Consider the following 26,669-nt stretch of genomic DNA (forward strand, 5'->3'; position numbering starts at 1 on the left):
CCGGGCTTTGGGGGCGGGCAGGTGAATGGCTAAAACACCACAACCGGTCCTTGGGGAAAACAAGTCAAACTCCTTTTGGTGCTGTGCAGGGCCCAAGACACTGCGGGAAGTGCCTTTTGGGGGAGCGCGAACCTTTGGCATCAGTGGGAGACTCGCCCTGGCCAGGGGCTGTTCTCAGTGAGGCGGCTGGAAAACGCCTCCGCGGCGAGAAAACGAGCGCTCGCCGGAGATACAGAACTGGACAGATCAAGAAGTCAAGATTTTGCATTCCAACTATCTATAGGAAATAGGGTTTTTTTTATTATTTCAAGTTTTCATAAAAATCCATAATTATTGAAATCAAAGTTACAGAAGAAAGTTCGTAACTTTTTATTGATTTTATTTCTTTTTTCTTTCTTTTTTTTCCCCCCTCTGTTGCTTTTCCCTCTCAGTTATATCTGACACCAGAGTCCATCAGACAAAGTCCTTACAAACACAGGAGTCCTGAAGACATCAGCTGAATGTTTTCCTGGTATAAAGAAGAGGAGGAGGAGAAAGAGGTGGTGACAGTGCGGGTGCAGTGGGTTTGGACAGGGACAGAGGGCGTGGTGGAAGGACAGAGGTCGGTATGTTTGTAGCAATGTTTGTTTTTTAATTATTTTTTATTTGTTCATTTGTTCTTTTTTTAAAAAAAAAACAACCACCATTATTATTTGCAAATTGTTGCCTGGTTAAATCATTTTCATGTTGAACTTGCGCGGCGCATCGGCAGAGCTGATGCCCGCGTCGGACTTGCGTGGCACGTACTCGATTTCAATGTTGTGCTTGGTGTTGCCTTTCCCCCGGCTCCACAGGAAGAGGAGCACCAGACAGAAGAGCACGACGCCCAGGAAGGAAATGAAGCCCATGGTGGTGGCGATGATGAGAGTCTTGATGTCAAAGGGGAAAGGCACGGTGGCGCGCGTGCTGTTGGCATCGCTCTCGTTGGGCTGGTTGGAGATGAACGCGAAGGTCTTGTTGGGCTGGTGGGGCCAGTCTGGGGAGTAGCTGCGCACGTGCAGGTGGGCCAGCATGGTGTCGTTGCCACCCGCGTTGCTGGCGATGCATAGGTAGGTGCCATTGTCCTGGATCTGGGCGTAGCGCACCTCCAGCGTGCCGTCAGGGAAGACAGTGAGCCGCCCGTTGGTTTTGGTAGAGATGAGGTGCTTCCGGGGAGAGAGCCACATGATGGTGGGGGGCGGGTCCCCATCTGCCCGGCAGACAAAATGGACCGTGTGGCCTTCGTCCACGAAGATCTGCTGAGGTTTGCGGTCCCGTATCCGTGCTCGGCGGCAGGTGAAGTAGTTGGGCAGGAGGACGTCGGGGAAGTCTTTGAACTCCTTGCCCTGGACGAACTCGGGGGTGGAGCAGGTGGGCTGCTGCTTGTTGAAGTTCAGTCTCCATCGCCGCCGGAAAACCCAGAGCAGCCGACAGTCGCAGGCTAAGGGGTTGTTGTCAAGGATGAGCGTCTCCAGGTTGCCCACCGAGTGGAAGGCTGACTCCTCCAGGGTGGTCAGCAAATTCCCGGACACGTTCAGGATGCGCAGGTAATTGAGGCCGCGGAAGGCGAAGGGCTCGACCGTGGTGAGCTGCCCTCCCACCAGCTGGATCTCCTGCAGCCTGAGCAGGTCATGGAGCATGGAGCCCTCGATGGTGACAATGGGGTTGTAGGACAGGTTCAGGAACCGGAGGTAAACCAAGTGCCTCACCGACACATACGGGATGGACGTCAGGTTGCAGTGGGTGATGGACAAGGAGGTCAGGTTCAGCCCATAGAGGCAGTTGGACGTCATAGTATCCAGGTAGGGCCAGTGTGAGATCTCGAGGACCTTGAGCCGGTACAGCCTCTTGAACGAGTAATCCCGGATGGTGTTGATGTTCAGATGGCGCAGCCGCAGCACGATCAAGCCGTGAAGGTGAGACAGGGCCTCCGTGGGGATGGAGGTCAGGTTGCATTTCTCCAGGGTCAGCTGCTCCAGGCTGTTGAGGCCGCTGAAGGCCCGGTGGGAGATGTAGACAAGGTCATTGTCCCCCACCTCCAAAGACTTCAGGTTGTACAAGTCCTGGAACATGTAGTCTAGGAGGATCACAATTTTGTTCTCACTAATGTCTAGCTTGGTAAGGTTGCTGAGTCCGGTAAACACCCCCAAGGGGATCAGCTTGAGTCTGTTACTCCTGAGCCCCAGCGTCCTGAGGTTGAAGAGGTTGTTGAAAGCCCCAGGTTCAATGGCACTGATAATGTTCTCATTTAGCTCCAGCTCCTCTAGGTGAGGGTAGTTGGCAAATTCATCCTGGTTGAGCGTCTTGATGCGGTTCTTGCCCAGGTCCAGCAGCCTGGTCTCGGTTGGGATCCCCTCCGGCACGACCATGAATCGCTTCCGGTGGCATAGGACAGCACGCTCCTGGGCAGAGCACTCGCAGCGCGGCGGGCAGCCCGTGGCGGAGCCGGACAGGATGGATCCCAGCATCAGGAGGAGAATCGGCTGCCAGCAGGCCAGGATTGGGCTGCGCATACTCGCCTCCCCAGCTACCATCCTATCTCTCACCTGCAGGTAACACGGGGGAGAGAAAGAGCAAGGTGGATGTGAGCAAACAACAGGCACAGCCGCGGCAAAAGGTTTACAGTCCTGGTAGAGCTGACGTTAAGGCAAAAGGCACCGCTGAGGCAGAGCAGAGGTTCTCATTTTCCAGCTGAAATCCAGCCCTTTGGCTACAAGACCATCTCTCCTCCCCACCTCCCAACTTTCCACTTGATGACTGAACGTGCACAGACTTTGAGTGGAAAGCCTTGAGGAATCTGTGTCAGACAGACCTCGCTTCCTTGGCTGCTTAAAAAAAAAAAAAAAAAAATTTAATACTGAACACATCTATCTACATCCTATTTTAAGCTCTTGAAATTATTCAGTTCCCTGTAGATGGAGCCTGAATATAAAGACTGCTTTGCAAACGCAGAGGAGCTGAGCGCAGGATTGAGCATCTGGGGGAACCCCGCTTGGGCTCGGCTGGCAGCGGGGTGTCCGAGTGGGGAGCAACAGTGACAGCTCCATGGGGACCGGTCCCCTTCCCCTGCGCTCCCCCAGGCTCCGCAGCAGCCCGGTCTCTGTGTCCCCCCTCCAGGGCTGGCCCCTTGCCTCCCGCCGTGCCTGCCTGCAAGGTGCAGACCTGCACCACTCCCCTCTGAGAAACAGCAACGGGTCAGTGTATCTGCAGAGTGAGCTATAGCCTGACGTGAGGTCCAGGGGTGCTATGGGGTAAGGGGGTCTGCCTGGTCTCGGCCGGGAAAGGCCCGGCCTCCTGCTGCCTTCCCTGGGGAGGGCTGGGAGACTTCCTCGGGGGTTACGGTCTGGTTCGTGCCCCGGCCCATCGGCAGGCAGAAGCGAACGCTCCCTGTCACGCTGCCTCGGTTGCATTTATTTCCTTGTTGCTCAAGCTGTTATGAGGGATCAAGTCATATTAATACTGCATATTAGATGTACAGCTACGCCAGACCGTGTTTATATCTATTGTTGTGTGTACACTCTGCATTGCTTCCACTAATGCTATTTATGGCTATCGCTGAATATGCTCAATACACTACTTCCATTGGCTCCATTTGTATCCATCATTATATATCCTGTACATTACTTTTCCGGCTCTGGCACTATTTATGGGTCTGGTACGCATTCTGTGCATTACTTCCATTGCATCTGTTTATATTCATCATTTCATACAGATATATGACCCAAGTATAACTTTTGGTCCCAAAAAATTTTTCAAAATTTCTTTGCAAGATGCAAGGATGAAAGATGATGGACGGGTCATAAAAACGTCCACCAGCGCCATCTCGGAAACCACCAGGCCTCGGCACACCAGGCGATCTGGCTGTGAGGTCCCGGAGTCCCCACAGAAATCCTCCTGCCTTTTCCTCCCGGTTCGCTGTCCTTCTCCATCCCCTTTCCCCGCTACCTCTGTGGTGGGGCTGGTCGCTGGGGACCACCCGAAGCACATCACCCCCAAAGTGACAGGGTGCGATGCCAGGAGCTGATCCTGCACAGCTCCCCTGGCAGCGCTGCTGAGCTCCTGCCTGCCGGCCCCGGGCCAGCAAGTCCCAGTCCAGTAGAAACATTTCCAGTGGGTTCGCTTGGGCCTGGGCCAAAGAGCTGGTTGCTGGGTATTTACAAGTCGTCATCACCTCCTGAGTGCTGACGCTGCCGGGCAGTCCTACAAATACAAGTGGGGCTGGGGCCGGGACCTGCCAGAGGGATGTGCTGGTGTCCCAGGGCCAGGATGGCGCTGCCGGTTGGCAGCTCTCAGGCGAAGGGCTGCACGTGGAATTGCTCCCCAGGCTTGTACTGCAGCCCTGGCCGGCGCCGACCTGCCAGGGGTTCCCCGTGCCGCTGTTGCCGCCTCTCCCTGCAGGCGGCACGTGGCCGGCGAACGTCCGCTCCTCCTGCCCGCGAGTGCTGCCGGCACTGCTGCTCCCACGGCCCGCTTGCCAACGTGCGCCGGCTCGCTCGTGGCATCCCTCGCCTGGTGTTTCTCAGAAACCAATTCCCGCTCCTCACAGCCGTGCTGAGAAAGCCATCAAAGCAAGCAAAACACTGCATGCAAAACAAAATACAGTCTAAGGGGCTTAATTATACCAGGGCTGAAAAGACTTCAGCTCATTAGAGTGCCAGGCAGCCGGCCTTATTTGGCTGTGTTCTGGGCTGAAATTTCAGCACTGCCCGTGTGTGCAGCTGCATGCTGGTCCCTGCTGGGCATGGGGCGGGGGTGAGAGCCGAATCCTGCTGCAGGGCCCCGTGCATGGCTCCCGCATCGGCCCGGACCTCCCCTGGGCCAAAATCTGCTTCTCTGCCGGTGGGAAGGGGATTGCACCTGCAATGCATTTGGTCCTGCGCTGTTGTCCCTGCACCGGCCTCGGTGGAGGGGCAGCGGCCAGAGCTGCTGGGAGCGATGCGGCGCCAATGGTTAAAATATAAGCAAAGAGGTGATAGATGAATGAAGCAAAATCTGCATGTTGTTAAAGTCGAGACAAGCCCACTTGTGTAGAATTGAAGTCTAGACACACCTCACATGTTATTAGTTCTCAGCTAAATTTAAATCCGTGATAAATACAATCCCTGACAAAAACATCCGTAATCTTAATAGCCAGAGCCACAGAAGAGCTTTGGGAGAAAGACAATGAATAAGCTGAAAAATTCTGGGCTAAGATGAGCTTTAAATCACTTCTGGTTCCCATTTACCTCTGGTTGTTTCAGAAGGGAATATTTGTGCCTCAAGGCGAGGCAGATATTAAGAGGTGCCCTTCTAAAAATGATTCAAATGGTGATTATTGTGCGAGCTGAAGTCAACAACCCGCGCATGGCTTTCCACTGACCGCCACGCATCCCCCCCCCCCCGCAGTGGCTGGACTCGCGTCACGTCAGTGAACCTCAGCCCAAAGTTAGGGCTGTCCTTTTCGGCCGTCCTGCGTCTGCCGCCACACGGTGCTGCGGTGCCCGGTGCTGGGGCCGTGGGTGCCGGCTGAGCGAGGGGCTGCGGCCACCTCGGATGGGCTTGGGTGACGCTGGGGAGAGGGTCTGGTGTCTCCAGGGCAGAGACGGCAGTGGCTGCTCTCAGCAATCGCTGCGCGCAGGAAACCGGGAAGTGACTGAGACAAAGTGCTACCAAACGTTGAAGCTCTCCCAGATTTACTCTGAGGAGGACTGCGAAATGGGCCGGAGCACCCCTCCAGGGTGCCCAGCACGAGCTGCCAGGCGGGATCAGGCCACGTGGCTGTGACGCATGGGCCGGGCCAGGCAAGGGAGAGCTGCAGCCCTCTGGCGTGAACGTGGCTCTCATTTCTCACATAAAAAAAAGGAATTGGTAAGAAAGGAGCAGCTGCCAGACTCACTGCCTTTAGGCAATGAGCAAACCAGCGCAAAAATCATGCCCAGAGCCACGGCGTCCACTCACCCCTGCCCTCGCCACCCTGCCGCCTGGGGACGAGGGCTCCAAAGGACAACCCCTTCCCCCGGGGAAGCTGCTAGACTCGGCCCAAGGCGCAGATGGGCGCACTGGAGCCGTGCTGCCTTGGTGCTAAATGCAGCGGGACCCGCTGAGCGTCTCTGGCTGGGATCAGCGCTGGGAGGAAAGATGCCATTCTGGGCCTGTGCCTGGAAATGCAGCCTGGGGCCGGGCTGGAGCACTGACGTGCGTGGGGTTTACTCCATTGTGACGGGCACGGGCTGCCCCGGTGTGGGAGGAACGGCCGCAGGGAACCCAAAGCCAGGCAATGACCCAGGAGGGAGCCCAGCCTCGGCACCTGGGTTTGCTCCCAAGGCTGCTGCCGCCCTCCTGCCCCGAGGGGTGGGCAGCGCACCGGGCCGTGCCCTCTGCCATCACCACTGTCCTTTGGGCTGCCCCCCGCTCACCGCCCCACAGGGGTGCCCTGCAGCTGGGGCCGGGCTTGGTGCTCCTCGGCACCGAGCGATCCGTCTGCCACGCTGACAGCGAGCAAGCGGCAAAAATCCCCGAGTCAGCTATAAGCCCCACCTGGCAGCCATAAATTACACTCTGGGAGACGTTCACCCTTGAACCAGATGCTTTCGAGAGCATCGACCGACAACAGGCAATTTAGGATGAAGGAAGCCATATTCCCGGGGGGGCCCACAGTGCTTTGGGGCTCAGCAGGGCCGGGGGAGCGCGATCCCCACCCTGTCCGTCCCTGTAGGAGCTGACCTTGCTGCAGGGCCATGGAGCATGCAGGAGTGGGCCTGATCCCAGCAGCACCAGGCACCCACGCTGGGCTGCAGGGTGCCTTTGGGTAGGGGTGTGGGCCAGCCACGGGCTCGCCCCCACCTCTGGTCTGCCGGCTTCGCACAAAGCCGCCGAAACACAGCTTTCGGAGTCAGTGCTCTCGTCTCCTCTAAGCTGCTCCAGCTAAATCAAATTTTATTGAACTTGACTACATTTTAGAGATAAAGACTACAGGTTTACAAATAAATATTTAACAACCTTTCCTGCTGCTAAAAGAGTTGCTTATCCAGACCCCAGGCTCTGCACTAAGTGTTCCTGTAGCTATCTGCAAAGCAGCAAAACAAAGGGAGAAGCTTTAATTTGCCAAACACGTTCGTGCCCATTTCCTCCTCTCTCCATCATTCTCCCTGTGTCCAGCACGCATTTCTGGGCCCTTTTGCTTTGTCTCTCTGTCTTTCCTTCCCGCCCTACCGGCTCCCTCCTCCTCCTCTTTTCCCACCCAGTCCCTGGAGCGCAGGTGTCGGTAGTAGCTGCCCTTCTCCCCAGTGCCCGGGGATGCTCAGGGATGGGTGGGAGCAGGGGCCAGAGCGCACAGGGTGGAGGGGGCAGTTTCCCTCCCGGGACCACGCTGCTTCACATGGGTAAAAAGAAACCAAAGAGGGGAGAGCCTAAAGTCAGCTCCGAGCGCTGCCAGGGCTGGCTGGTGGGCAGCAGACAGGGTGGCCGAAGGCACAGTGCTGGCCTGGGTGACAGAAAGCTGCCGCCGCATTTCCTCTAGACCTTCATTATTGGATGGGCTGTTAACGAAGGGCATGAAAACAGGCTGCCGCAGTGCAAAGGGCTGCCCTGTGGCCTGGCCTGGCCCCAAATCCTCCAGAAGCAGCACAGGAGGGTGTGAGAAGTGGGGGGAGAAACGGGCAGAAGCTGAGGAGGACCCCTCCAGCAGTGCCTTGTTCAGGGTGGTGGGCACATACGAACAAGTCGTGTGAGGCAATGGACCACGGCAGGTTAGCCAGAGAGGAGACCACCCTCAGGCCCGCCAGCCACAAGCTGCCCGGGGTCACTGGCTCCCGCTCACCCACGTGAAGGCACGACTCTCCAGCCCGGAGCTTTTGCTCAGCTTTCTGAAGTATCTGCTTTCAGCTGCTCTGAGGCGGGAGCCTGGAATAGGTGCATGCAACCCGATCTGCTCTGGCAGTTGCTCTGAGGCTGTAAAAAAGAGCATGAAGACGTATTTAAGATGCAAATCCCCTTCCGGCACTGACACCGCCTGGCTGGCACCAGCTACCCGCAGCAGCCAGCCTGCGGGACCGCCCTGCAAAAGCGTTTCCTCGAGGCGACGGGCTCTTCCACCCAAAACGTGGTGCCCCCAGCGCCGCGAGGAATTAAGTCAGGGAAGCACCAAGCCAAAGGGCAAGAAGAGCAGAAGAAAGGGGAGGGGGATGCACAGGGGAGGAGAAGAGCTCTAAAGCGGGCTGAGGGGCTGGGACGCTGGGAGGGGGAGGCTTCGGCCCAGCCGTCCACTGATTTAGCGCTGGGCTGTGGATCTGCTCGACCCGATGCAGGGACAGATATGTATGGTGGAGGGACAACCAGCGATGGCCCAGAGCCAACTTGGAGAGCAGTTTACAGGCTCGGCAGGCCTGTTATTGGAGCAGGGCGATGCGAAGGAGATCCTGGTTGTCTCTGCAGGATGCTGAAGCTCAGAGCAGTTTTTGCTGAGGCTGTTTGTTGCTGCGCTCACATCTCCGCAAGAGCTGCTCACCCTTCTCACACCTTTGCTCCTTTGTTTTTAACGTCTTTTCTCACTCTTTGGCTGCACATGCTTCAGTGCCCCATCAGCAAAGAAAACATCCTGACAAGTGATCAATAAGTAATTGCGAAGGCAGCTGTGGATGCCGGGGGTGTAAAGCCCTGAGCTAGCAAGAGATAAATGAGGAATGTAAGGGTGCAGCGCACCGTGGAGCTCGGGCTCGGAGCCAGCCACACTCCCCTACTTATCGACTGAGGTGGCCGGGACGCGGGCTGGCCCACCGCTGCCGCAGCCGCTGCCGGTTGGTGGTTCAATGCTTCCCGTGTCAGGCAAGACGGGAGGAGGCTGATTTTTTTTTTTCCTGCTTGTGAGACAAAGAGCAGGAGAGCTGTGTTTGCTGTGGGAATATCTCCCAAGGCTTGGCCTTGGGACTCCAGCACTGGAGATATTTTGGGCTGGGTCAGCAGGAGAATGGTGTGTGCTGGGATGCTGGGAAGGACGTGCACCAGCTAGTGGAATGGGCCTTCTCTTTCTTTCTTTATGTCAGCAACTCTCCTTGGAATTCCTGTCTCTGTGGACATGGGCTGGCTCACCAGGATGTTTTTAGGTGCTCACCCGAAGGCACCCAGCTCAGCAGGCACTCGAGTGATGAGCACATGCTGGGTGGAGGAGGCTTCAGTATAGCATGAGGGTCTCCGTAGATGGTTTTTTCTTCCCTGTCTGTAGCTGTCAAAGGAGGATGGAAAAACCCCAGGCTCTTAGGACTATGGAAACATTTGCACCGGAGAGGTGAAACAAAGGTCTGTCCAATGAGTGTCTTCTGGGAGAGCCGCCAGGGTCACGATGGCATTGCGAAGGCATCCCCTGCGTTCTGCCTCGACGTGCCCACGGCCAGCAAGGCGTCACGGGATGAGGCCGTCCCCGAGGCTGTGCCTGCAAAGGCCCTTTGGGGAGAGCAGGGCATCGGCAGCTGCCAGAGCCTGGGCCACCGTCCCGCTCCTGCTCATGCATGGAGAAAACTGCCTTCTCCTCCCAGCACAGCCCAGCCACGGCTGGCAGATGCCCTTTCTTGTTGCACTGGTGGGAGGATTGTTTTTTCCTGGGAATGGGCTCGAGCGGTACCCAAACACCTTCTGCGCTGCCCTGAGCTCCCCAGAAGCGCTCCAAGCAGCCCCAGCACCAGGGAGGGCACTGCAAAGCTGGAGGATGGGGGACAGTCCAGGCGGCTTGGCCGCCCTGCCCACCTGCTCTGCGTGGCCCCGGTACTGCCGGGGCAGCTCTGCGTGGCTCAGCACGCTGTCGCGGTGCTGCTGAATCAGCTGGAGCGCAGCTGTACGGTGCCTGTGCTAAACCCTGCGTTTGAGTCAGGGGCAGGACACCACCTGATGTAGCATAAAAGCGGCTGGTACAAAGTCACCCCGCTGCCACAGCACGTTTCCTCCAGAGCAGGAGCAGATGGCTTTTCTGTATGAGCTCGCCTCGATGGTTGGTCCGGTGACCGGTGTCTTCCCGCTCCCCCAGACCCAGGCGCCGGCCCCCGAGGACGGTCCCTGCGCTGTGGCCAGCGCCAGCGTCCCAGCAGCGAGGTGGGCAGGCCCTGCCAGGCTGAGCTGCTGCTCCTGGTAATCCCAATGCACAAACCACACCTGGGGACGCCACGAAGGGCCTGGCAGGGGCAGCTGTCTGGCACCAAGACAAGCTGCTCCCTCCCCACCGCTGCCTGCCTGGGGACATCCCGTCCCCTCCAGCCATCACCCTCTGCCAAAAGGTGTCCCATGGCTCTGCAGTGCCCTAGAGCTCTGCTCAGCGCCCAGAGTGGGGCTGGGGCACCCATCAGCTGCAGCAGCAGAAAACCAGGGCCACAAGCAGAGATGGGGAGCACCCGCGGTGCCTTCTGCCCTCCTTTACCCAGGGCTGGCTCAGCAGGAAGGCAAATGCCAAACCAGCCCGACACCCTGGCCCCATAAGCAACCTCACTCCACAGGGCCATACGGGGACATCGCTGAAGCTTTGCGATGTGACCAGCTCTAACAGCCACGAGTCCAAGCCTCTGCATCCCCACTGTGTCCCTGCAACTGCTTGAAGGTGGAAACCCCAGATCAAAGTCCCAAACGCTGTGCAGCCGCAGCAACTGAGGACCGGCAAGCGCGTCCCAAGCCTGCAGTGCCACAGAGCAACATTGCTGCCAGGGACTGGTCACGTTCCTTATGTTTAATTTAAGCTTAGACCGTACTTACTTAGACTGCACCACTTCTGTTCCCACGCCACGTCCCTTAAATATCCCTACAACCAGTGCAGGATACCTAGAAAAGTAAAAAGGCTGCTCCAGAGCGCTGCATATTCCTCTGGAAACCTTTGGGATAATAGCGAGAGGACTTCAGAGGACATAAACCCAGCAGCTTCGCTGACTCCTGGGAAACCTGCTGATTTACCTCCCTTTAGGACCGGCCCTGATATTTTTATACTGCTGCCTAGAATAAGTGGCCTTGGAAGCCTTTCAGAAGAGGCCAACTGCAGCCCAGCCCAGCCCAGCGAAGATGGCTCTGTGATAACCCATTGGCAGGACAAGCTGCACGGGGCAATGAGGACGTGCCGTGCTGCCAGGACCAACAGCCCCGCGAGCGCCAGGCGGCATCGGCAGAGCTGTCCCTGCCCTGTCTCCCGCGGGGATGCAGGGGCAGAGCAGGGTGGTGGGCTTGGGCAGGGGCATGGCTGCGTTTCAGGGCGCTGCGAGAGACGAAAGCCCCGGTCCTCTCCATCCACCTCCTTTCCCGACTCCTTCCCGCAAGCCAGATCTCTCTCTCCCCGCCCCCTCCCCAATTATTATTAAGTTTCATTCACATAATAACAAATTTAGTACCGCAGGAATTTCCAGAAAGCGAGAAGTGGAGAAAAAAGGGAGCCAAAGAAAGCATGAGTGATGGCAAACACGGAGAGAAGATTCCTCTTCCCAGCCTGGCTTTTTCTGTGCTGGTTTTACATGTATAATTCTTTTTTCTTTCCCCTTTTCTCGCTTGTTTGATTTTTGCATTATTTATGGCTTGTCTTCAGGGCCTGTATTTGCTGTTATTGTTTCATTCAACAATAAAATAGATTAGATAAAAACAAACCGTGCTGAGCCACGGCTGAGCCCGCCTGTCCTGCAGTCAGCCATACCCACGAAGCCAGGCAGAGCGGGTGCTGCTGATGCGAGTGGCCAGGCAGTGCCAGCCAGCCGGGGACGAGGGGTCACCACCTCGCCAGCCCTTCCCAGCCCAAATCCCGGTGGCGGGGAGGTGCTGCGGGATGCAGCCTGGCCAGGATCTGGGCTCCAGGTGCTGCCAGCCCTGCTGATACGTGTCCTCTGCAGGTATGGGGGCTGCGCACAGAGCTCCTGGGGTCCTGGCACTGCACCCAAACCTCAGACCTCCCCCAAGCAAGAATGAAAAGGTGTGAAATGCTGGTTGAGAGGAGAAACCGAAGCACTGGAAACTCTGGGATTTTTCAGGGCAATTTCATGAAATCCGACACATTGATTTCACTAGCAAGGGTACCCCAAGCTGAGCCGGTGCTGGCTGCGGGTGCTGCGCCTCAGCAAATCTCAGCCCCAGGCGCTTTGGGAACGTGTCCGGCTGCGCCGCGTTGTGCCGGGGAAGGGCTCGATGCAGGGCAGGCAGCACTGCCCCGCGGCTGTGAAGCAGCTGGAGCAGAGGCGAAAAGCGCAATCGGTTTAAAGCCTACGATAAGGGGTGTCAGCACACCAGCAGCATCAGCTGTGCCACGGGGAGCCGTGCCGTTCCTCGGCCCTTTCTGTCTTCTAGTGGGCGATTGCGCTGAGCCCGTGGGCATGGAGAAAAAGGAAGGACCCAATGTGGGGATGGAGCGGTTCCCCCGCTGCCCTCAACGGAGGGCAGTTTTGGGGTGGTTTTGTTGTGTTTTGTTTGAGCTGAAAGAGATGCTTTCTGCCCCTTCCTCCTTCTCCCCAGTGATGTTGATAATAATACAGAGCCTGCACTCTCGGCTGTATGTGAGAACAAAAGTAATCACAGGGAAAAACAGTGCATAGAAATTAAATCAGAAATGCAAGGCCAGGGTTTCCATTTCAGTTCAGCTTCTGTATCTTTTCCCATTGAAAAGGATAAACAGGCTGAGCACAAATCAGTTTAATGGCAGCACCTAATGGCAGCGCAATTCCATGTTTCCTAGAGCAAATCGTAGCTCAAGCCCAAAGCGGCAGTGTGATACGCAGCGCGCCAGCTCCGTGGGACAGCCACGGCATGGCACAGCCCCAGCGGAGCGTTGGGGGACCACTGCGGCCCCAGCAGCACTTGCTGCCCTCGGCAACAGTGCTGAAATAACCTGGTTCACCAGGGTACAAGAGGGGCTGGTGTCCCTCTCCGGGCTCAGGGATGCCGGTAGGCCCTTGCCTGCCCGATTCCCAGCAGAAAAGAGGTGCCCCGTTAGGTGTCCCTCTGGGTGTCCCTCACATCCCTGAGGTCCTGGTGGCAGACTTGGACCCACTGGGAGCTTGCAGAGCTGTGCCAGGCTGCTCCCCCAGCATGGGCCAGGCAGGAAGGTTTTCACACTGCTCACTGCTGTGGCCCTAATTCCTTTCCTTCATCTGGCTCCTACAGTGCATGTTCATTTAAAGCACGGCTACAGCTGCCATCTACATTTTCTACCTAATCCTCGTTGCTGTGCCTTGCTCCATGGTACAATGCACAAGTTGCTTGCCAGCGGAGCTGGGGCAGAAGCAAGCTGCTGGGCCAGTGCTCACCCGTAATGCCCCTCCTGGCTCCCCAGGCTCACATTTTGGGTTAGACCATATCAATTTGGCTCTCAGTGACTGCCCCCAATCCAAAGGGGCGATGGAGAAAGGCTAGGTTCAGGTACAGGACGGAGAGGTTTGCCTGCACGGAGAGTAAGAAGAGCCTCCGAGAGTGCTCAGACTTTGCTCGCCACCCACAGGTTGCCTCTGAGGTCTAAATCAGTTGTTTCCCATTTCACACTCGACATCTCAAATCCAAACAAAGAGCTGAAAGAATAGATCACATCAAAATATTTCTGCTTTTCCCTCCTACGAGAATTCCCCATCAGAGACCAATCCAATTAAGGTGCTGGTTATGAAATTAACCATAATTACAAGAGCAATATTTAATGTTTTGCATTCTGATGAAGAAACAGAATGGAAATGACAACAAAAAAAAAAATATGTGGGTCCTACTGGGATAACTAAGAGCAATGTGGGGTGGCGGGGAGGAAAGGGCTGCCAGGGGAGCGAGGGCTGTGCAGGGTGGCAGTGGCTGGGCTGCACCATGGGTGCCCAGCCTGTGGATGCCACAGCAGCAAGGGCAGGGACTGGGTGCTCATGGGCACATCCCTCAGGGACCAGTGGCCATTCTGTCCTCCAAAGCAGGGGATCAGCCCAGCCTGATGGCTGCCGGCAGGTATTTTGCCGTTTGAGCATCGTTCGGACAGTGTTGGGCCGCAAGAACCATGTCCCGGGAGGCACAGCCCAGTCCTGCACCTCCTCCCCTGTCCCCACTCCCTGCAGGGACCCTCCCGCCTCACCACAGGACTGTCCCCAGCTCAGGACACTGATCCCAGCCCTCAGACAAGGGACATGAAACCTTCAGTGGGCAAAGCCTTCGGCCTCTGACCAGGACACCTGGGTCCTCCTCTGGAGCCCAGAAGAGTCATGTCCATGTGTGGACACATGTCCACTGCAGGATGCTGTGGGCACTGAAAGGCTGACCGACTTACAGAGACACATGAAAAAAATTTACGGAAGAAAACATGCAGGACGGTTAAACAGAAGCCATTTCTGTGCTTAACCAGGAGAATGAGCGAAACCAAGCCGAGCTCCCCGGCCCCCGTGACAGGGATACTGACCTGCTGCCTAGCCTGGTCCCATGCTCAGTTAGGAGATGCTGTTTGGATGGGATACGGGGCTGTGGAGGGCAAGGGGTGGTTGGCGAGGACTGAGCCACTGGTGGGGCTCATGGCAGGGCTCCCCCCAAAATGGCCGTGCTGCTGCCAATGCATCAATACGCTCTGTGCGTCCTCTTGGGAAGGCAAGGCATGGCCTGGATGGGTTCTGTCAGTCAGAACAGCCGTCTGTCAGCTGCTCCCGGAAGGTGGGAATCACCTGGGTCTTGCCGGCGTGACCCGCTGCTCTCAGGGATGGAGGGAGCCTCACGCTCCCTGCCCGGGCTAAAGAGGTGATGAGGCCCTCTGTGGCATTTATCAGCATTTATTCAATTGCCTGGGTCAAGCTGACAATTAAAGCTGCCCGCTCAGACACCGCTACCTTTGTGCGACCCGTCTTTCTCCTGGCTCGCCGTGCCAAGGAGGGGCAGAGGCCACGCTGCGCTGCTGACAGCGCTCCCGGGGCTGGGGAAGCACTTGGGGGGGCCACGGCTGCTGTTTCTCCCCTTCCCCAAGCCAGCCCCGTCCTCAGACGCTCCTCTCCCTCTCTGTACCACACATGTCCTGACACTGTCCCAAAGGCTGCAAATTCAAACAGCCACCAAAACTGGCTGTTAGTAAGACATGTCCGCAGCCAGTCTCACAGGGAGCTGGGACACCCAGCAAAGGCATGGAAACCTCTCTCCAAGCAGCCATTCCCCTCTGCAAGCTCCGATTTTACTCCCCCCAGATGGAGAGAGAGAGAGGGGGAAAAAATTGACTTGGAAGAAAATTGAGGCCGTGGCCTGCAGTTGCTTTCTCCCTTTATTTTTCTTGGGTTGTTTGATTTGAGCGAAGCATTTGTAGCCCTCTTCTCTCTCATCCCAGCCTTCCCTGCTACCTGACAAGCTCTTCTGGCTCTTTTCCCACCAAAAGCCATTTCTGCTCATGCTAGGATAAACCCTGCTCCCTTCACTTCTCAGGATTTAGCAGAGAACAGAGGAGAGCTGCTGACTCAGTGCATTGAATGTGTTTGAGAGCCAGGCAAACACCCTCCCTCGCCAAGCTGTGCCGTGATTTGCACCACCGGCTGTGCCCTCTTCTCGCCGGCTCCGAAGCACTGCCACGGTGGCCGGTGTCAAGCATAAAGGGTGAGTATGGAGACACTGAGCTCACGTTAGCCTGTACCACGGAAGGAGAGTCAATATGAGCCAACGGCACCGCTATCATCCACCCCAGTGCCAGCAGAGCCCAAGCAAACTGCCCAAGGGGCCACAAGCCAAGGGGGGATCCAAGGACTGGCAGGACTCAGCTGAGGTGACGTGGAAAAGTGTCTCTCCAGCAGTTTCCACACCCGAAGCTTTGCGAAAGAGTTGGTGGAGTCGTGTTTTCCACCAGGACATTCACAGAGACGTGCCCATTGCAAACACGTCCTCCCCTGCCTCGAGGGGCTGGGGTCCAACCTCCAGCCCTGACACAGATGTCACCAGAGAGCTGTCACAGCAGCCCGCACCCAACAGCCGTCCAACACACCCGGGCCCATCGCTGCCCGGTGACAACTACATACATGAAGCAACATAGGTAATGATGGGTATATTAATCCTCATCGAACCACAACAGGTTCGGTTGTGCTTTATAATTCAGCAACCGTAATTACACTATAATAACACTATAACTGTGGAGTTATTATAAAGTGATTTATCACCCCATGAAATAAAACCTCAAGTTAAAGGATTTTATACTTGTTACATAGATCAAACTGTATAAACTCCAGCATCATTACAGTGACTGTATTAAGCAGGAAACTAAAGAAATAATAAGTCATTCAGTCATGCTGTTAACCTTCCAGTGATATGAAACAGTGGTAATTAGAGGTATCACAGAGTAATTACGTTATAGGTGTAGAGTAACTGCAGCACGGTACGGTATTACAGAAGTATAACTATTCGTTTTGTAATTAATCCCTCCACAAAAAGGCTTGGAAAACCTGACTCTTCCCCAGGTGCTGTAAACTCAGCTCCACTATCTTCTCCAGTCGCTTCCTGCCTGTTCCGTGGGAGCCTCGGGGAAAGCTGGGGCTGCCCGAGCACCCAGTGCAGGCAGGTGCCACTGCCTGCGGCCCTGCCAGCTCCCAGCTGCTGGCTGGGGGCTTATAGCTGAGAGAGGAGGAGAAGCCCCCTCCTGCTACCCGGTAACCTGCAAAGCCCCCACCAGGGACACGGCTGCCTCCAGGGAGTGTCTGTCCCTCTCCCAGCGCGGCAGGCACTGGGGAGGGAGCAGAAGGGCCTGGCTACGGGGAAAACTGCCCCAGCGTGTCTGCAGGAAGAGGCGGAGGCTTTAGCCCAGGGACACATTTCTGTCTCGGCCTTACTCACCAGCCTGGCTAGGCTGAGAGCTTCAGAGACCACTTCTCCTCCATGGTATTAAGCTACTGAGCCAAGGTGCTCCACGAAGGAGCCAGGAGCAGCAGGCGAGGAGGCACGGCCAGCCCCGACTTCTCCTCCCACCGAGCCCCAGCCCACGCTGCGATGGCTGGAGGGCTGAGCGGGACTTCATGCACCAGGAGAGTGAGGTTGCCCCTCGGCTCGTGGCACCTGGGACACGCACGGGGTGTCACTTGCAAAAGGTCCAGGAGAGGGACAAGGAGCGCACTTGAAACTGGGGGAACGGACACGGAGGAAGGGGGTCGAACAAAGGTTTGGGCTGTGGCGCTGGTGTGGGGCTGGGATCGCTGCCTTTGGGGTGGAGCTGGGTTGGGCAGCGCAGGCAGCCCTGGTAAGGTCCATGCAGCCCCCGTGCCAGCGGGCTGGCTGGAGGCACAGCCACGCTGCCGCTCCACGGCTGTCTCTGGCAGGCGTGAAGGTCAGGTCAGGGCTGCTGCAAGTGGCAGAGCAGCGAGGAGAGGGTTAAGGCTGGCGGGAGGGCTGGGATGGGGATGTGGAAGGGCTATCATTTCAGAGCTGGGCTCCGTTAGGTGGTGCAAAGGAAGGGGAGATGGAGGGAGAAGGAGCAGATCTGCAGAGTGGGGCTGCTGCTCCTGGGGATGCCTCAACTGCTCTGCCCCATGCTCCCCCCGCGGGCCGAGACCCTGGAGAACAGCGTGGGCTGGGGGCAAGCGTGGGGCTGTCACGCCAGTCCCCTGCTGCAGGCCAGCAGTTAGAGCCGCTTTGCTGGAAAGGGCGTTTGCTGGGAAAGGACCGTGGATGGCGGCGACGGCTCGAGCAGTAGCTGGGCTAGCGACAGGCAGGGAGAGGCAGCAGAGCCTCGGCTTCGCCAACCAGCACAGACCCACGGCGAGGAGAGCTGATCCCACCGGTGCCCACGCTCACCCGCTGTCCCTCCCTCCCAGTGCAAATCACTTGCCCAGCACCAACACTCCCAGTTCTTTCTTCTCGGCGGTGGCTCCTCCGGCACCTGGAGCGAACCATGCCTCTACCCTTCACTCGGGCTATTTATACATCCGAGGCGCAAGGTGAAAAAATCCGATCACCTACACACGGTATTCAGAGAGCAACAAGCAATGGCACTGCCCGGGAGGATTCCCAAAGCCCTTCTAGCCAGCAGGCTCTTGGGCATCCTCCCAACCCCTGCGAAGCCCCTTCAACATTAACCCCTTCTTTTTTCTGCCAGATGCAAACTGAGGGCTGAGCCCGCGCTGGCACCCTGACCCTCCCCAGCACCTCCGGGCTGGCTCCTGTGCGTGGAGCTGAGCCCAGGTGGGGGGACCCTTCAGTGCCTTCAGAGCCCCCCCCGGAGCCTGAGGGATCATCCTGTCCGGCAATGACTCCCCACGGCCCCGACTCACCTGCCTCCAGGCTGGGGGGCTGGTGATGGAGAGGTGAGCCCCCGCCCTGAAAAATTCCCCCCCCATGGCTGCTGCCTCCAGCCTGGTCCCTCAGGGCTGGAGAGCTCTCCCTGCCCGTATTTAACCCTTGGTGTCTCTGCCCCGGGGACAGGCAGAGGGCCGATTCCTCCTCTTGAATTAACCCTTGCAGGCTGGGGAGCTGGGCACTGCCTGCTTGAGGGCCGATCCCCCTGCTCCCCAGCAAGCCCTGGCAGGTAGCGCTGTCCCGGCCATCCCCTACCTGAATATGTAATCTGCTCCAGACCGGCTAACTCATCTGCTTAACTACCGGGGGGGAGGAGGAGAGCTCCCACATCAGGATGCAGCTCTGCGCTCGCCTCGGCACCGCCGAGCCCCAGCCCTCCGCTGGGCGAGTCAGCCCCGGGTGGCCGGGACCCCAGCCCCGCAGCCCGGCCCCGCCTGGCTGCCAGCTGCCTCTTCCCGCAGGGGCTGGGCAAAGGGGCTGCGGGGAAAGGCAGGGGAGAGGCGCAGGGGGGCTGGGGAGGAGATCGGCAGAGGGAAGACGCCCGGGCAGAGCAGGGCGGTGGAGGCGGCAGGATCGGCGCCAAGAGGGGCTGGAGGACGGCAGGGCCCGGGGCACACGTCCGTCCGCCCGTCCGTCCGTCCCCGCCGCGGGCAGCCCCCGGCTCCGCTGTCCCTTCCCTCCCCTCCCCGGCCGGCGGTGCCCGCCCCGCTCCCCGGACCCCCGCCCCGGGGCGCGGTGCCAAGCCGGCACCGGCGGGCACCGGCGGCACGTACCCCCCCCACCCCCGCCGTGCCCTCGCCGGTGCACGCACGAAGTTCCCGGCCCGGCACCCCCCGAGCACCGGCGCGGGTCCGGCCCGAGGGCAGCGACGCGGCTCCGGCCGGGGGACGGGGACGGGGACGACGACACACACACGGACGGAGCCCCCCAGCTCCCCCGCACCGCCGGTCCCGCCAGCCCCGCTCCGGCATCCCCGTCTCGCTTACCTGCATCTCATTCTCGCCGGCGATCTCCTTCGGTCAGAAATGGCATCTCCCCCGGCCCCCACCCCCTCCGCCAAAACCTCCACCTGCAGTAACGCAGCTCCCCCTCTCCGCAGCGACAGCACGAGGGGCGGCGGCGCTCCCGGGTCCGAGCCGCCCCCCCCCAACCCCAGCCCCGAGCCCGGGGGAGGGCCGGGCCGGGCACGGGGCCGCTCCGGGGCCGCCCTAGGGACGCGCGGTGACCGGTTGCCTCCCCTCCGCGCCCGCCGGGCGGCCGGCGGCGGCGGCGGCGCCGCTGCGGGGCGGCGGTGGCGGCATCGCCCCACCGGGCGGGCTGGCAGGGCCCGGGCTCCGCACGCCCGCTGCCGCCGGGCGGGTCTGCAGCGGCGGGGCCGGGCCGGGAACCGCCGCCGCCGCCGCGCCGGCCCCCCGCCTCCCCTCCGGGAGGAGCCGCCGGCGGGCGCGGGGCGGTGCGCGGAGCGGCGCGGGGGACGGCAACGGCGGCGGCGGCGGCAGCCGCGGTCAGTCCCCTCCTCCCGCCGCCTCCCCCGCTCCAGCGCGGCGAGGGGAAGCGAGAGCCGGCGGGGGGGGGGGGGGGTGCGGGCCCCCCCGGGGCCGGGGCTGCGCGGTGGGTGGGGGGAAGCGGTGCTTTTCGCGGCAGGGCCGCTGCGTCCCCCTCGCACGGGCGAGGGTGCCGTGGCACCCGCAGACCGAGCGCCTGCCTCCGGGATCCGGCGGCAAAGCGGGGCCGGGACCGGTGGCTGATGGCCCCCGGCAGCCCTTGCAGAGAGGTGGGGGGCACCGGCAGTCCCCGCTCCTCCGGCGGGGCTCGCAGAGGACGGGCTGGAGGAGCGCCGCTGGTCGCCCTTGCTTCGGTGCCCAGCCCTGCTTGAGCCTGCTGAGGGAAGATGCCGGGCTACCCTGGAGATTTCAGAGCGGTCCGTCCTGCAGCAGCTACCTCTGCAAAGCGGTTTGCTCCTCTTTTTTTCACTGCCCCCCCTCCCCCGCCGGCACATGAGAGGAAAAGGGCTACAAGGCCGGGGGGGATGCCTCTGAGGACTGATCTGGGACCTGGTGATCCCAAAGGCCTCCTGAGAGGCTCGGCGCATGCTGAGCTGGTGGCATCTCATTCAGAACTAAGTGCACGACTTCCCGAGCACTGCCCACTGCTTCACCCCCTTCCATAATGGACACTGATTTATCGAGCAGCATTAGCAGATTTGCCCAGCGCTGGCTCTTCCAGCGGAGGCTGATTTCTCTGGCAGTAATGGACACAAACTTTGCTTCTAATGTGCACTTTCCCCTCCTGCTTCCTCTCGGCAGGGCTCTCCTGGGGCGCTTCCCGCTCTGTCCTGTTTCTACCCAGCTGTCCTCGCAGCGCGGCCGGCCACGGGCCAAGGCGGACCCAAGGCAGCTGCACCAGGGCCCTCCGCGTTGGCACGGGCTGGGGCCGGAGGCTCTGCGGGAGTCCTTTCGCTGGGTCCCATGAGCCTTCCCTTGGACGGCTCTTTCAGCCGGTGGGAGCTTTTGAGGAAGACGATGGCTTGGCCTTCCTCCACCAGCCATTTAACCAAGCCCGGGGGTGGAGATTCCCACGCAGAGCATCCCTCTGGGCTGGCCTCCCTTCCTCCCTCCTGCGAAAGCGGAGCTGCGTGCTTGCCCCAGGCCTCTCCCGTGCGATGGTGTCCCCCTAGCCTGCGGGGAGGCCAGCAGGCAGCGTGCCAGAGCTGGGCCAAACACCTATGGGTGCCTGCCGTGGAGCACAGGAGCCCAGTGGCTGTCCCGAGCTCACGTCCCTGCGGTGGGCTACGAACAAACCCAGCGCGGTGTGAGCCCCCCTCCGCACTCTGACAGAGGCTTCTGCCTCCCTGGAGCCCTCAGCGGAGCTCGTTATCCTCCTGCTCAGCACACGCGAGCTTCTGAGCGGAGCAGGAATAAACAAAGGGTAGGCACCGCAAGCTTGCCAGCTGAGGGCTGAATCACTCCAGCTCCCTGCTCCCGCTCGGTGCTCCTGCCCACTCCTAGGCTGCCGCCTCTCCTCCTGTGGGTGCAGACCCCGGCTCAGCTGGGAGGGTGGGTGCCTGTCAGGCACGCAGCCCTGCCTGGGCTTGAGCAAAGGACCCCTGTGGCAAGAAACACGGGAGGGTGAGAGCGCGGGTGTGCGTGCACGTGTGCTCTGCTCCTGACACCGAGGAAATTCAGCCTGGCCCCTCTCAGTGGTCCTCAGACCTTTACTCAGCGCAGATCGATGCTGCTTATTATTATGGCTATTTCAGCGATGCCATCGATGTTAATAGCACTTCACAAACACAGACAAAGCTGGCAATCTGAATGTGGCCAGAAAAAACAAACAGAGGACAAAAGACAGGCTAAGAGCTCTGAATGCCATTTTTAATGCTTCCCCCCACCACGGTTAAAGCTCCGCTAAAGTGCAGGGCACTGTGTATTCAATAACACTCCAGAATAATTCCTGGCATTGTCTGGTGTGAGAGGGGGAAATTTCCCCTCAGCCCTTCCGCAAAGATTCAGCAAATACGCCATGCAAGCAGCACTGGTGGCCCTGCGAGAGTGATGCTATACGCTGCCTGGAAGCAGGGGGCCTTCCAAGACCGTCTTTCCCACCTCGGCTCCGACGGCTATCCCCACCCTGGCAGTGTGGTGAGCGGCAGAGGACGGGGGACTTGGTGTGCAGAAGCAGAGGTGAGCTTTTGGGCTAAGATAGCATCCATGCACATCTCTCCTATAGAAAAGTCCCATGCAAAACCTGCCTTTTCAGTAAGCTCTGTGCATGATTTCTGACTTGGGTGGGCAGAGGGAGCGGCGCAGCACGAGAGGCGAGGGCACCACGGATGTGCCAGGCGTGGCGGCGGAGCAGAGCCCTGGTTTGCTCTGCTGGCTACAGTGGGGCGTTTTGGCCAGCAGCGGGGTGAGACGATAGGGAAGATGGAGAGGGCGGTGAAAAGAAAGCATCGCTTAATAACCGCTCTCCTAGCTGGGTGCAGGAGCACGAAGGCCTTTATCGACGGCGCCGGAGTTTAAGAGGAGCCAGGACGCCTAATCTCCCCGAGGAGCAGCGCTGCCATTTGGGCTTTTCCCTTCCTTCAAATGCGGAGGGGTAACTCTCACCCCACCTCATGGGCAACACTTCCTTACCCCAACAGCCCCAAAGACGCCTCGGACAAAGGCAGATCCTAGCAGCAATAAACCCCCTTGATCTCTGCAGGAGGAACTGCACTGGCCCCTGCTCAGAAGTCCCACAGGCTCCCACGTTTCTGCATTTACCGACCTATCATCGTAAGCTCTGTGCTGGCAGATCCTGTGTGGCCTCCTCGCCCTAAAATGTTGCCGTCATGCAGCCCTGGTGCAGCAGTGAGCTCCCGGGACTGGAGCGAGAGATCTGGACGGCTGCCCATGAGCGAGGCCAAGGTGCTTTCCCCCAGGGACCAGCCAGTGGCACGGCTCACCCCACACAGCACCAGAGGCCCAGATCTACCTGGGACTGTCAGGTTGTTCCCAGCTCTTCACGGGCCACCGCTGGCCAGCATCTTGCTACCACAGATGAACAACTACCGTGAGGGCTGACACCATCCCTCACGCAGACGGTAACGCAGCCCACCCTTAACACATGCTTGATATGAAGGTCCTGCTTGAAGAGGAGCAGCGATGCAGCTCACAGGGGGTAAGTTTATAACGTTACCTGGGAGAAGGGCATCAATGGGACATTAGGAAGAAGAACAGGATAACTGGGTGCTACCATTCCTGGCAAAGGACTGCTTTTGTAGAGGGATATTCAGAGTTAAGGTAAGGGTGAGCTTACTGTTAAGGTTCCTGAGGTGTAGCATGGGTGACAGAGCACTGGGGACAGCCAGAAGTATGCAACCAAACCTTACTGGAAGTACTGTCCTCTCCTGTCCCCACTAACAGCCTGTATCTATTTGGAGCTGCCAGCTTTGTGGTAGACATGCTTTTTTTCCCTCTCACATCACCTTTACTGGCCTCCCCCACGCTGTGAACACCAACACCAGCTGTTGTGGGAGGCCACAAAGACCCACTCAACTGGGTCAACCTCCTTCTTGCAGCATGGAGTGACTCAGAACAAGGGGCATCCCGGGCCTCCAGGTGTGACTATCCTGTCCTGTCCCCTGTATAGCCCCAAGCTGCAGAGGACACCGCAGAGAGCAGCTCTGCTCACAAGCCCTCATCGAACATTTTCCCCTTTAAAACCTGCAGGGAGTGGCAAGAACATTTGGGTGTCCATCTGTGGGGCTCATCCCTCAGACAGATGCTCCAGCTCTTTGCCACTGCCATCCTCAGACGATAACGGACTGTGGCAGATGGTTCCCTTCTGTTGGCAGGAGGCAGGAGTTTATCCCTGCTCTGAGCTCCCTCCCGGAGAGCTGGCACCTGCACACTGCACGAGGGACCGAGCCTCCTGCCCGGGTAGCGGGGAGCGGACCTGCCCCTCAACGGGGCTAGCTGGGACATGCTCGTCTCTCTCGGTTTCAGTGCACGTGTCCAGGAATCCCACAAAAGGTCCAGAAAGGGCTGAGCTGGCAGGAGGGAGACGGATTTTAATTACTCCCATTATTATTATAGTTCCTTTTCTTTCAGATTTTCACACTTTTGTCGTAACAAGCTGAGCTGAGAAAATACGTGCAAATGCCAGGCTGAGATAAGATGTACCACACCTTGAAGTACTGCCAGCACCAGCTCTGGGAACGCCAGATCGGCTGTCTGCCCCTCCAGCCTCCTCCCTTTGTCAGCAAGGACAGAGGGAGGGTCTGCACCCGCTCTGCCCCTGCGCACCTGGAGGGGAAGGTGCCTTGCATTTCCCCTGGGCTCAGCTGGCAACTGGCTCCTTGATCCTGCCCAGTACTAACCAGTCCCTGGAGAAGGCAGCCGTAACCTCCTGGCTGCTTGGGACAGGGATGGAAAGGCGACCCAGATGTCTTGTGTTTGTCTTGCACAACACTTGCACACAGACCTCCTCTGCCCACCTCGGGGCTGCAGCTCTGCAGGCAGCAGGACCTGTTCCTGAGAACGGCTGAGAGCACCGGACCCCTGCGGATGCAGTCAGGGGATGAACGTGCTCTTGGATAGCGCGTGCTTTCTTCCTTGGAGGTGGTGACATTTCAGGGTGTGTGGGGGGGAGTGGGATGAAGGGGCAATGCAGGATATTCCTGCTCCCCCGTCCCCACGGCCATCTGGATGTGTACTGATGCCTCCTCACAGCAGGCTGAGTCAGTCCAGTGGCTTCTCATTATCAGCTGGAGGGAGTCCAAATTCTGCATTGTACGGCTGCTCCTGGGTGAAATTGAGGATCGTTATCAAGTATTATCATAATGGTTTCTCTCTGTACTGTCTTGTACTGCTCCTTGCCCTGGTCAGCTGATTGATTTGGAGCAGAAGGAGGCAATGTACCAAAAATCCTTTGACCACCAGCCGCCCACTTGGGACAGCTGTGGCAGGAGCCATGCAACGTCACCGTTGACACGGGCTCAGGCTGTGCAGGCCATCGAGGGTGATCCCACCGTTGTCCCCATCCACAGCCTCGCTTGCTGGGAGGCTGCAGCCCCTCCAGCAGCAGATGTGTGGCCAAGCCCATCTCCAGGCATCTCTGCTCAGCTGAAGTGAGGTGAGAGGTAGGAGATGCTGTGCTTATGCCTTTCCTCTCTCAAATCATGACACGACCTCCATGATGCTCCAGAGAACAGGAAGAAAGAAGAGCAAAAAGCCTTTCTGTAGCCCCCTTCAAGCACGTGCTGCTGAAAGGGAGATGAGCTGCTGGTACACAGGGGCTGCCCCAGCTCAGCTCACCCAGGTATCTGCCAGGGAACTGCCACCACCCTGTCCTGTTCGAGCTCAGGGTGTGGAAATTAGGCCTTGCTACGAAATGCCCTGCCGTGGAGAGAGGCCACATGTCCTAATGTCAACCTGACTCAAGTGCCTGATAGCTTGACTGCTCTGTCAAGCAGCCCAAACACGCTGCGGGAAAAGGCTCCATTAAATTCTTAAGCTCATTGACACATATACAGAAGGTATTAATAATATCAAGCATCTCAGTGTCTATTGTAGCCCACATCCAGGAGATGAAAGATAATTTCTGGGACAAGGAAGTTATGACAGTGACAGCTTTTTAACAGCTTGGTGTAAGAATAGGAGCCGCACAATGGGACAAAGAGCAATGATTAAAGATCTTTGCACAAAGGAGAGAGGGCCTGGATCCTGCGGTGAGTGTGGAGGACATGAGAGTCGTGTCAAATGCCCACGCAGAAAAAGAAAAGGCTGTGTTGGACAAGGAGGATGGGAAGGTGGTATGGGAGACGTCCCGCTGAGGCTGACTCACAAATGCTTGGCAGCTAACGGAAGGGGGTCAGCGTCCCTGGAGGAGATGAAATGGGCTCCTCACCTTAATGTTTAAAAGTGGTTTGGCCCCTGCCTGGTGTGCCAGGCAGAGAGATGGGCATGCCTCAGCTGGGGCTGCAGCCAGCCTGGCAAGTGGCGCAGGGAAAGGCGATGCTGGGGAGCAGGGGAGGGAGCTGCGCTGCGCCGGAGACCAGGCAGAGACGGGGGAGCAAACACGTGTCGGCTGGGGAAGGGGAGATCTGGCATGGGGCGGGGTGAGGAAGGAGCTCTGCCCCCCGAAGGCCAGAGCTGGAGAAGTGGAGGCAGCAGACCCAGCACCCGGACACCCTCGGAAGTGTAATTATTACTAATATCCTTAGTGTTTCTTTGCACACATACACGCTCCCCTAATGTACACTGCACATGTAAACAGCCTCCTAGTGACATTTGCACGCCCAATTACATCTGCATATCATTGATTTACATGCACAGTTGGAGAGCAATTAAAACCCTGGAGCCTGCTTTGCACTTTCCCACGGCCACCTCCGCGAACCCACGCTGAGGAGGAAGAGCACCTCGCACCGAGGCCAAACCCTGGCCTGGTCCCCTATGGCTCGCGCCTTTTGATTTCCCTCCCCTGCAGTGGCGTGCGGGGAGAGCCCCGGCCTCACCGCGTGCTGAGCAGGGTGGGCTCACGCCGGTGCCCTCTCCTGCAACTCCTTCATCTGCAGCGACCCTAAAACCAGCTGTAATATTTGCTGTTTGCTCAGCTCCTGTCATAAGTGACTGGCGCCTTTCCAAAAAGGATTAAAAGCAGGGAGTGAGAAACATAAAAGCTCGTGTAATTATGTGCAAAAAGCCCCTTAATAATTTATAGAGGGAGAGGGTAAATATCTTCGTGTGTTATTCAAGTGTAGCTCATTGTCCCGTTTGGCTAATACCCAGAGTGCACGCATCACAGGCTTTATCCGGGAGGCTGTTTTGCCTTTAATACCTTTCATAAATTATTGAATTTATAAAGAGGAAAGCAGGTGTCATGTCGCTCCTATAAACAGCTCGTTAGTTAAAACTAACGAAGGTGGGGAGCAAGTTTCCTCTTGCCTTGTCTATCTCCCCTCTTGCTGTCTCTGCTGT

The 26,669-nt window shown here is 58.3% G+C and overlaps 1 protein-coding gene across 2 annotated transcripts in view; it reads right to left on the reverse strand.

Annotated features, from left to right (window-relative positions):
- Positions 1–260: 260 nt before the first annotated feature.
- Positions 261–26,669, reverse strand: part of LINGO1 (leucine rich repeat and Ig domain containing 1) — a 166,018-nt gene continuing 139,609 nt past the window's right edge. The window contains exons 1-2 of one of the 2 annotated variants that reach the window (XM_052807104.1): positions 19,194–19,361; positions 261–2,564 (exon numbers count right to left, since the gene is read on the reverse strand). In XM_052807104.1, the coding sequence (XP_052663064.1) occupies positions 711–2,564; positions 19,194–19,199 (1,860 nt within the window). In that variant the 5' untranslated portion in view covers positions 19,200–19,361 and the 3' untranslated portion in view covers positions 261–710. Of the gene's footprint in view, positions 2,565–19,193; positions 19,362–26,669 lie in introns of those variants that run through there. The other variant, XM_052807105.1, reaches the window with a different exon arrangement.

The sequence above is a fragment of the Harpia harpyja genome, chromosome 14, assembly GCF_026419915.1.
Source record: "Harpia harpyja isolate bHarHar1 chromosome 14, bHarHar1 primary haplotype, whole genome shotgun sequence".
Lineage (NCBI taxonomy): Eukaryota > Metazoa > Chordata > Aves > Accipitriformes > Accipitridae > Harpia > Harpia harpyja.